The following is an 11,146-nucleotide window of genomic DNA, read 5'->3' as shown; positions in this document are numbered from 1 at the left end:
ATCCTGCACAGCCATTTCATATGGGGGAGTCACCTTAAAGGAGCCATCTTTGAATCTTCCCAACAGCGTAGTTGTTCATATTTTTCTTTATCTCTATTTGCCCAATAGCTATCTGCTGGCTCACCTGGACACATAAATGCCTGCATGAGCTTCCCAACCACCGTTCTTTGAAGGACAAACCTTCCTTTCTAGAGACAATAGAGTTCTAAGCTGCAGCCATAAACTAGAATCTGGTGGGCAGAATTCTAACCACGGATAATTTTGTTTGGCCTGTATAGTGTTCTTAAAATTAGAAATTTTCACCTAAACGTGTTTTTGTTTTCTTTCTTTTTTTTTCTTGCCTTTCTTTTCTTTTCCTTTCTTTTTTTTTTTTTTTTTTTTTTTTTTTTTGGTCCTTTGGAAAAATAAGATGTGGCAATTTTAAAAGGCAACAAACAGCTGAGCCAGGAGCTCAGTTTTTTAGGCAGGCCCTGTGATCATGTCTGCTACAGGCCTGTCACTCCCTAGGGTCTTATATTTTTCTTTCTCCTTTGGGTTTTTAAGACACCTGGCTTAAGACCCTAAGACGGTAGAAAAATATTTCAGATAAGATACCACTCTCACGGTGGAGATGGCAGAACTCATTCACATACAGAGCAGTGTTAGGTTCTTTATTCTCACTCTTTTCAAATTGTGATTCTTGAGTCTTTCAGGAATAAAAAGTAAAACACATTTTTTACTAAACCATATACTCTCTGTGGCTGTTTGTTTAGCTCCACAAGACTTGACAGAAACTTTGAAATTGCCACATATAAAGATTGGATCGAGCACCTAATATTAGGCCTCAGCCTCCTTCCAGCCAGGAGGTGAAGGGATCTCTTTATTCCAGGGTTAGTCAAGGGTCAGAGGGGATTGTCACAGTCTGTATACCTACAACACCCTATAACCACAGAGTCAGAGTTACCTAGAAGAAGCCTTTTAATCCATTAAGTTCAACATAACTCTGTATGAGGATCTCCTCCAGAACACCAGGCCACTTCTAGAGATAAAGAACCTGACCAACAAACATTGCACATTCCATTTTTGGACACATCCTCTATAATATGGATATAAAGTGTGCCATTTCTCAGAGACTTGTTGCAATGGGATTTCTCATTGTTGTTTAGTTTTGGAAAGTTCTTCCTTTTACTGAGCTAAAAATCATTTAATAACTTCTCCTAATCTCCCATGAAACTTCTCAGTCTTTTCTCTCTCCTGCATAAAATCCTTTCAAACATTTATGACACCAATACTTTCCATAGTTCTATCATATTCAGTTTAGGCATCACCAGTTATTTCAATATTTTCTTCTATAGAATGGTTTCAATAGTGTTCACCATTTTAATAAACTTATACTAATATTACATTTTTAAATGCAATTTTTAAATTTTAGAATGTTGAATGTAATATTCAGAAGTAAGTAAAACAGGCTTTTTCTATCTTAATTTCAGCAGAAGTTTTATTGGCAGAGAATAAAATAATAGGTGCCAATAGAGCTACCAGGTTGTACAAGTGCAGGGGGCGCCATTCACATTGTGGTCTATGAGAACAGCAAACTCTGGAGTTGTGCATGCTGTGCACAGTCTGTGTGATCCCATACTGAAGTCCCAGACACATCATAGAGAGAAGAGGAGAAACACACATAGACTATGCATTAACCCACCTCTCGCCAGCAGGATATAATAAGAAGACAATTTATTGCAAAGAGGAAGAACCTAGTGGTGAGGATTTCATTGGAGAGAGCTGCGAACGTGTTGATTTCTCTGTATTCTCATACCCACCTGCCATGAATAAAAGGGAATACTTCTTTTTACTTTAAACCAAATGAAGAGGGCCTTTGAGCTCAACTCAGAGAGCTTAGGCCTTGCCTCTAAATTTTGAGAATGCAGTGGCTGATATGTACCTGAGATATAAGACTATCATGTGGGCACAGTGCTCCAGATGTGATCAAGTCAATGGACTCGATCTGAGCACAAAAGGACTTATACATCTAAGAATGCAAACCAGTATCACACTGATGTTTTTAGTTGCCATGTCACAAACTAGATTTATATTGAGTTTCCAAGCAACCATCCAGGTATTTCTCAGATGAACTGCAATGTGGTCAGATGTCTTGATATTTTATATGGGCAAATAATTTTTTTTGAGGCTAAATCAAGATCGACTGGCTATAGAGGCAGCATCACTAAATGTAGATTTGTGTCTCACTTTGTCTACTTAGTTGGCCAACCCATTAATCACTCTGAGCCTCAATTTTCTCATCTGTACCATGAGAATAATAACAGCCCCCACCAAATATGAGATTTATTGAGATAATGTGTGTGGGTGCTTAGCACATTGGAAGCACTTAACAAACATTGGTTCCCTTCTGCCTTCTTGATGACACCCTCGATTTGTGGTTTTGCTCATCCCCAGACACCCTGCAGGAGACAATGTAATAAATGGGCTGAGCCACTGCTAAGGCAGTGTCACCACTTATAAGCATGTGACTTTGGATAAATTACTTTAATTTCCTGCTTCTCAGCACCCTTCTCTGTAAAAAGGAGGAAAAATAGTATTTAAGATGAGACATGACATCTAAAGCCTTTAGACAGGAGATTTGACTTTGAGTGGTGACATACAGATGATATATTATTGAAGTGTACACTTGAAATCTATATAGTTTTATTAACCAATGTTGCCCAGTAAAATTAATTTAAATTAAAAAATTTTTTTTTTTATTGTCATTATTGCTGCTGCAGCTACAGCAGAGCTTTTTATTTGCGTTGATGACAAGGCCTACAACTGTTCTTCAGAAATCTTGATAAAGGATCTGTTTGAAACACCCATAACCTATGTGCTTACTTTGGGAATGACTAAAGCACCTTCAATTTGGTCAGTCTGAATTTCTAGCAGCAAGTGGTAGAGGGAAGAATGGCCACATAATTTTGACCCTTCAATTCATTTTGACCCATATTTCCTAGAAAAATCTTTTGCCAATTCCTCTGAGATGTATCTTCCTCAAAATTCTAGGTATACTGTCCAGGTCCCCCAAAGTGACAAGGTTACTTTGATTCTATCACTTTCATTTCTTCCATCAGCTCCTCCTTTTTTTCAAGTTAACTAAAGAGGAGTTGCTTCCCTCATGGATTCCTGTGAATTCACTCTCCTGCTGGTTCCTCTACTAACATGGCATAGTTCTCCATCTTCCCTGTGTCATCTATATTTCCTGCTGTGCTGCTTCTTACTACCTCTCTGGACTTTAGGGAACAACCTGGCTTATTGGGAGCTAAGTTGCAAAGAGATGGAAAAAAGTAAATTTAGGCTTGTCCTGGCCAAAATTTGAGACTTGAGATATAATAGTGTTTAACAACCTTTTTGTAACCAACAGCTCCTTTTATACTTTTTTTAAAAATCATCATAAACCTAATGTTTTGAAAAAGACTATTTTTATTCAAGAATGATAAATAATGTCTTCCTATGTGAAAGCCAAATGTACCAGAATGAGATGACTCATTATAAATTCTGATAAAAAAGAAAACTGTTAATTTTATTTAGCTTGGATCATCTTGTCTTCTGCAAACATATTATTTCTTCTAGACTTGTGGAAATCCTGAGAACAGCCTGCAAATCTATATTATTACCTTAATAACCCTTAAGGAATTGGAAACTCCAGATTAGAAATTGCTGGATATAGTTGAAGATGATGATTTAAAACCCTAAATAATTTATTCCATTTTTATTTATTCCTTTAATGTTAAAATGCTTATCTTAATTACTAATAAGTCATAACTAAGTTCTCACTTGTTCAGAGATGAATTAGCTACTTTTAGGGGAGGAAAAAGCAAGAACTCTGGATCAGAAAGATCTGGTTCTTAGACTCTCAAGCTAGTTGACCTTCATTAAGCTAGTAAACTTCTCTGAGGCTTGGTTTCATCATCTATAAAAGGTTCAATAACACCTGCCTTATGAGATTGATTGATGTGAGCGTGAGATGTTGTATATAAAGGGGAGATAGTGATTGGCGCAGCATAAGTAGTAATTAAAGTGTAGTTACAATTAAGAGAATGAACAAGTTCCCATTTTCTGAATGCTTAGAATACACGAGGCCCTCCTCATTTTCTGATGAGAAAACTTGAAGGCTGGACACTGTCAGTTGCTTCCTCAAAGTCACATACATATTATATGGCTATATTAATCATTACAGGCCAGATTCTCTGTGATAACCAGTAACCCCCAGATCTCAGTGACTTTAAACAGTAAAGATGTGTTTCTCATTTGTGTTCATGTCCATCATGGCTTTGTGGTTCAGGTTGTCCTCACTTGTGAGGACAGACTGAGGAGAGCATCATCATCTGAAATGTTGCTGATTGGTGGGGCCAGGGAAAGAAAGATGAAGAATTCTGTAGGAGCTCTTAAAAGATTCTACCCAGAAGTAACCCACATCATTTTCTACTCATATTTCATTGGCAGAACAAGTACTATAGCGATACCTAATTTCAAGGTGATGAGATGTACAAGTCTCTCCTATAACCTAAAGTGGAGAAGAACCAGATATTGGTGAATAGTAACTCCTTCCACAGTGACAGAATTCTCTTTCAACCCAGGTCTCTGATTTACCTATGGGCAAAATAGGTGAGCTAGAGCCTCTTACCTCATATTAAACCAGTTCTTTATAACATGGCCCTATTGGTATATCTGAAGAAAATTCTCACAATTTAAATATCCCATATGTGTGACTATTCAAATCTAAGTGCAAAGTCATGATGCCAAGCAAAATGAAGGGGACTGATGGGTTTCCTACTTTTTGTGATAATGGATAATCGAAACTAAGTACTTTCCATTTGAGATTTGGCCTCTTTCTCTGTCACTTATTTGACAAATACAGTAAGCTGTATTTTTCTTGATTTCTTTTCCCCAATTACTAAATGCTTCTCCATACCATTGTACACGCCAGTGTGAACAGCCCTGCTTTTCTCCCCTTGCCTTACAGCTGAAGAGATAGCTTCAGTTGCTGTGCATGACTATGGAACACACTGGAGAGACAAAGGCATGAAATTTTGTGCTTCTGTTTGAAATATTGCGGAACATCAGCTCATCAGAGCACTTCTGCCTCATCTCCACCTGACTAACCTTTAGCTCAGGGATAGAAGTTCCCTATGGCGACAGCCCTGCAATGGTGCAGACCCTAAACCTTGTAGTCGTAATTCCTCCTCCTCCTCCCAAATTGGAATCCAATGTGACCTTTATCACATGGTTACAAAACTGTGTATATCTCAAGGAAATGCCAGATTCTTTTTTCCCAAATAAATTCATAGAGCTCAGAAGCTCATGGTTTTGTTATTTTAAAATGCCTACCTACCAATTTATTTTCACAGCTTTGGGTTCTCCTATAGTTGACCGGCAAATAATCTCTCCAACTCCCACTCCAGAACAGTCTCTCCCTCTTCGTATGTTCTCGGATGCTTGATTCACACTTCCATTTCTTTTATCATAATAAGAAAGTCTCATTAATTCAGAATCTGCGATCATTCCAACAACGACAAAACTTTTTTTTTTAACCTTTGTGCTCTTAGGGAGAAAGTGTCAGTGGAGAAGTTATTAGTGAAAGCATACTCAAGATCTTTTAGGGGTGCTTATTTACATGGAACTAATACGTTAATTATTAAAAAGGCTTTAATTAATATCCATTTCTCAAGGACCTTATCAGATATGACTGAGAACAACTTTTCTTGAGATCGGTGACCTTGCAGTTATTATCCTCTCCATGCGTGGTTATGCTTCCTTACTTCTGGGAGGTGGGAGGGAAGAGAGCAAAGTTTTTAAAAGTTTGGGCTCTGAAATCACAGAGAACGGGATTTGGATCTCAGCGGTGCCACCTAGTACTGGTATTTAACTTTTCTGAACCTCAGCTTCTTCATCTGTAAAATAGGAGTGTAAATATAACACCCACCTTACAGTTGTGAGGATTCAGTGAGTGAAGCACTAAGTATAGTGTCTGGTACACAGTAAAGTCAATGAATAGTCTCTGACATTAGGCCAAGTGGAGCCTACATGGGTCTTGAATACTTTAAGTCCTCCCTATTTCTCATGGGAAACAATAGTGTCAGCCACTTGTAGCTGCTTAGGAAACACTGGATCAAGTAAGCAAACCTGATCTCCTAATTCATCAGGTCATTGTGATGGCTCTACTCAATTCTCCTCCTCAAATTCAATGCCTGTGATTTAAAAAGCAGTTTTGGCTAGTGGTGGATAATCATAGACATGATGAACTTGTTGACATCTAACAAATTCGCTCATGTGTGAGTGAGGCCAGAGCTAGAGAAATAATTATTTATGATTCTTACGTCACCTTTTTCACATCCTCTCCTCCAACTGGCATGTCTATGAAAATGTAGTTTATATTATTTTTATCATTTATTCAATAAATACTTATTAGATACTGCCTAAATTCATAGTGATTCAATTGGCACTGAAGGAGAGAGCAGAAACTCAGCCTGGGGTTGGAGGAGCTAAGACATGCACGCAAACAGCACAGTGTACGAATATGTAGCATATATAGATAATACACATTAGAAAAGGAGGTGACCCCACAGCAGTGGCTTGGCACATCTGAGCCCTGTTCAAATCCCATTTCTTTGATGAAGCCGTCATCTTCCACCTTTTATCCTTTTTTTCCTCTTGCTTTTTTTCTGTTTCAAATCTCAACTTCAACTGATGTTTGGACTACAGAAACCAGAACATGGTTTACAGACACTGGCTGAGTCTACTGTCATCTGAGAGAATTAAATGGGGAGGTATTGGCTTGAGGAAGACCTGCTTCTGCCCACCAAGCACCATCTACCTGATCAACTCCTACACATCTTTTAAGCCTCACCTTAAGCACTGTCTCCTCTGTGAGTCCTTCTCTGACTTCCCTGGACAAACTTTTTGGGGTAGAGATGTAAAATGTATTTATCAGTAATATAATTATTTGAAAACAATAAAAACACAAGTATTCTTTATTCTCGTAGATTCCTTAGTGGTTATGCCTCCCTGACAGCTTCTATGTTTCTCTCTTTTATTTCTCCTCTCCTCCATCATGGCCATTGTCTTCCCTCTCCTGGTGTAGAACCTCTGGGAGAGAATGGTGAGCAATAATCAGGTGTACAGGCTAGAGGAAATAATGTCATTAGTGAGAAGCGATGTTTAGCATGACAAAGAGTGGGGATATGGTTGGAAATGGTGGGGGATGGGGTAGAATAAGAACATTAGTCAGAACACACCTCTGTATTGCACCTTATACACACTTCCATCACAGCACTTAGCAATTTACTTGGTCATTCTCTGTCTTCATGTCTATATAGACTTCAAGCTTATGGGCAGACAGGAGTTCTATTCACCTTTGAGCCCTCAGGTGTAGTAAATACCATTGGTTTCCCATGGCCACTAAATATGTTCATTGACTGTTGCATTCCAGCTGATCTGTCTGCAGATTCTGTCCAACTCAGAAATAGGGATAGAAGGATCTGGAGACACCTTGCCTACCTCGATTACTCAGAACTCTAAATTAGGGATGACCCTTTGAATTTGTCACTCTATCCATTGTACACGCCCTCTCAGCCTTTCTTACACCTCATACCATTCTTCACTAAATGGCTTGCTGGAATGAAGCTAATTAGGGAGGCTAGCAAATTTTTTCTGTAAAGAGCCAGAGAGTAAATATTTTAGGTTTTGTGGGCCATAAGGGCACTGTTTCATCTATTCAGTTCCACCTTTGTAGCACCACAGCAGCCACTGATAATTCATAAATAAATGGGTATGGCTGTGTTATAATAAAATTTTATTTATAGATATTGAAATGTAAATTTTATGTAATTTTCATATATCATATACTATTATTTTTCTTTTGATTTTTGCCTCAACCATTTTCAAATGTAGCAACCATTCTTAGCTTGTCTACTATACAAAACTAGGCAGGGGGCTGGGTTTGGCCCTGGAGCCATAGATTTCCCACCCCTGACCTAAGAGATGGTCCTTGGTAGGTTAGATGTGTCATTGCTAAATCTACCTTCCGTTCAGTCTAAGTGGAGATCCAATCAGCGTCGTAGGAGTAATCCTTGTATTTTCTTTCCTCCTACTTCTATCAATCTCCTGTCCCGCCAAACCTGAACTCCATAGGTCTTTCTACAAAATAGAAATCTTTTTATAAGTTTATGATACTACCGAGGACATCTGAGGACTTATTTTCCTATGAGAAAATGAAAACGACTCTTGTGACTATTTGGTCTCTGAAACAGTTTAGGTTTTTTTTTTTTTCCTTTTTTTCCCTTTTCCTCTCTTCGTACTAGAAATTAACATAAAAATTCCTTCTGGCTAAATTCCCAATACATTTTCACAGTGAGCATTTTCTGAAGTGAAAATTAGTAGCTTCCTTGCAGTTTTCATCAAGGATGTGAAATTGTGCAGCTCGCAGGGGTGGAGAACTCCAACCCCATTTATGAATTAATGCATGCTGCTGAGGGTTCCTCACTGTCTGCGGAGTGTCAGGGAATCATTTCTACAGAATTCTGTACATCTCAATTGTGTGTTTTAATTTCCTTTCTCATTCCACCAGCAAGAAAATACAATTTTCTATTTGCACAAATGAATTAATATGTAACAACTGATACCTATACAAAATTATATTATTTACACCATCCTTAGGGGTTGACGATGCTTGGGCAAATTACCGCTCTCCCTAGTCCCACCTCCCTCCCTCCCAAGTTTTATTCAGGTGAAATCTCGTTACAAGGAACATTAAGGACACCCTCAAATGGGAACCAGAGTCGAGGCGGGGGTGGGTGGGTAAGCATATAAGAGGAAGAGCTGGCTCAAGTTCCATTCATGGCTGTGCGATGATTAAGCACCTATAAGGCTCCCTTGCTTAGGCACAAAATGCCACTTCCACATCTCACGTTCTCCTTCTTTGATAACCTCTGCCTCTCTCTATATCTAGCCTTTTGATCCCCAAAGTGTACTTGAGTCCTCAGTCTCAGGATCTAAGCTATTGGGCTAGAACTTCCCCCTCTGCACTGCGCCCACACACACACACACACACACACACACACACAGACACACACACACAGGGATGGATCTGGTCTTTTGGGTCAGAAAACTGTGATAGTATAGAAAATTTGACTTCTGTGGCGAGTTATGAGAAAAGGATTTTGTAATTGTTAAAAACATTTATGGGTTTCAGAATTAGGTACACTTACATTTGAATCCTGTTTTTTGTTTGTTTGTTTGTTTCCACTTAGAGGCTATTATAGACTTCAGGCAAAATAATTAACTTCTCTGTGTCTTAGTTTAAATAGCTATGAAATGGAGGAGAAAAGCTACTTCATAGAGTACCAATGAAAATTAAACGAGATAATGGTCAGTTAGTAAGTGCTCAATAAAAATGCTACCATTTTGAAGACACTTAAAATTATCTTCTTTCATCTATACTCTAAACTGCTCTTTTGAAGTACTGAACTGCTGTTTGCTTCTAAAGATACAAAAAAAGAAAATAGAGGAGCTCATGTTCAAGTAGAAAAAAGCAGCCATAGACCAGTAAATGTAGTACACGGAGGAGAGTATAAAATCAAGGTATGTCCAGGCAGACTGAGGCCCCAGAGGTGGGAGTCATCAATATACTTGGGGACATTGAAGAAGGTAGTATTTATGCTAAGTGTTGAAGGATGAATAGAAGTTTTTCAGGTAGTCAAAGGTGGAAGTATGTTCCCATTAGACAGATAATGCAAAATTTGGTTTTGCTAGTTTAGGATAGCAGAGAGGGAGAAAGTGGTCACAGGTGAGGCTGATGAAAGATCCTGTGGACAGATGATGAAGGCCTTAATGTCATGCAAAGGAGATTGGACTCTGACATTCTCAGTGGGCCTTCCTGATATGTGGGAAAATAATGCCATTAATGAGGTGACACTCTTCCCACTTGTAAGTGTGGCTGAGCTAGAATAGAGATCTATGTGTCCAACCCATCACTTATACATGAGGAACCTGAGGCCAGAGATCAAGTCACCCAGCAAAAAACCTGACAAAGCAAGAACAGGACTAAGAACAAAGCAAGAACAGGTCATCTGAATCCAGTGTTTTAAACTTCCTCCACATGGAGGCCCTCTCATTTAAATTCAAGGTTCTTCATCTAAGCCTTGCATTCTACCTTCTGGATTCAAATGCAAGTATGATTCCAGCACGCTTTACTGAATAACTACATCTTTCCTACCTTCTGAATATCAGAACTGTCAGCCCCGCCTGCTGGGAGTAGGGACATCAGCTAGGAGCAAGGACAGGCATTTGCCAAGGAGGAAACGAACTGATTGCAATGCCCTGCAGATGTAGAAACAAAATCAAAATCTAAAGCAGATTGAGAGACTTCTTTCTTTCCCTTGAACTTGCAATCTAGGTTCTGATTTACAACTGGGAACCAATGCATCACACTGTAGCTGCTCCTCGCCCTTATTACTTTACCCTTAGCCATCATCCAGCTCTTCCCTTTCCCAGGGCCTACCAGAAAGCACACTAGCCTAAACAGGTGTGTGTGTGTGTGTGTGTGTGTGTGTGTGTGTGTGTGTGTGTGTGTGTGTGTGTGTGTGTGTTCCGATTACAGGTTCTGGGGAACCCGCCCCGGAGTAACAGAGCAAGAGCCTGGGTCTCCTCCCATATCGGGCCCAGAAAAAGGGTTGGAAGCTGAGCTTTACTTCCAGCTTCCCCAGGCTCCTTTCCAGCAGCGCCTCGGCTTCTCTGGAACCTCCGCGCTTGCCTTCTCTCCACCCTTAGCAACCGAGAGGCTGTGGATACCGCCAGCGGGTGGGGGCCGGGGAGGCTGCGGTAGCCTGGGCTCAGGGGAGGCAGCAGCTCAGCCCAGGTGCCTCGCACACCGGCGACCGCAGTGCGGAGCCACCCGCGAGCGCGACTGTCGCGGTTCCAGCGTGCACGGGTCCCCACGCACCCACTCTCCGCACCTGCCGCGGGGTCCAAAAGGGATCTTGAAAAAATGAGCCATTCTCACCCCGCTGGGTAAGTGACAACTGGAGCTTGTCCACGCCGCGGCAGGTGGCGGCTTCAGCCGGCAGCCCCTCCTCCCCACTCCTGCTGAGGAGGGAAGGGGAGAGAGCAGGAGCGAGGTGGG

General features: G+C 40.2%; 1 protein-coding gene across 2 annotated transcripts in view; it reads left to right on the top strand.

The window, feature by feature from the left end:
* The first annotated feature begins 10,638 nt into the window (after positions 1-10,638).
* ERICH3 (glutamate rich 3) overlaps positions 10,639-11,146 on the top strand; it is a 100,074-nt gene continuing 99,566 nt past the window's right edge. For both annotated transcript variants that reach the window (XM_039838601.1, XM_039838600.1), the window contains exon 1: positions 10,639-11,034. In XM_039838601.1, coding sequence (XP_039694535.1) covers positions 11,012-11,034 — 23 coding nt within the window. In that variant the 5' untranslated portion in view covers positions 10,639-11,011. The remainder of the gene's footprint in view (positions 11,035-11,146) is intronic.

The sequence above is a fragment of the Pteropus medius genome, unplaced genomic scaffold, assembly GCF_902729225.1.
Source record: "Pteropus medius unplaced genomic scaffold, Ma_sr-lr_union100, whole genome shotgun sequence".
NCBI classification, from domain to species: Eukaryota; Metazoa; Chordata; class Mammalia; order Chiroptera; family Pteropodidae; genus Pteropus; species Pteropus medius.
The sequence above is the reverse complement of the archived record's forward strand: the minus strand, read 5'-3'. Positions and strand labels throughout refer to the sequence as shown.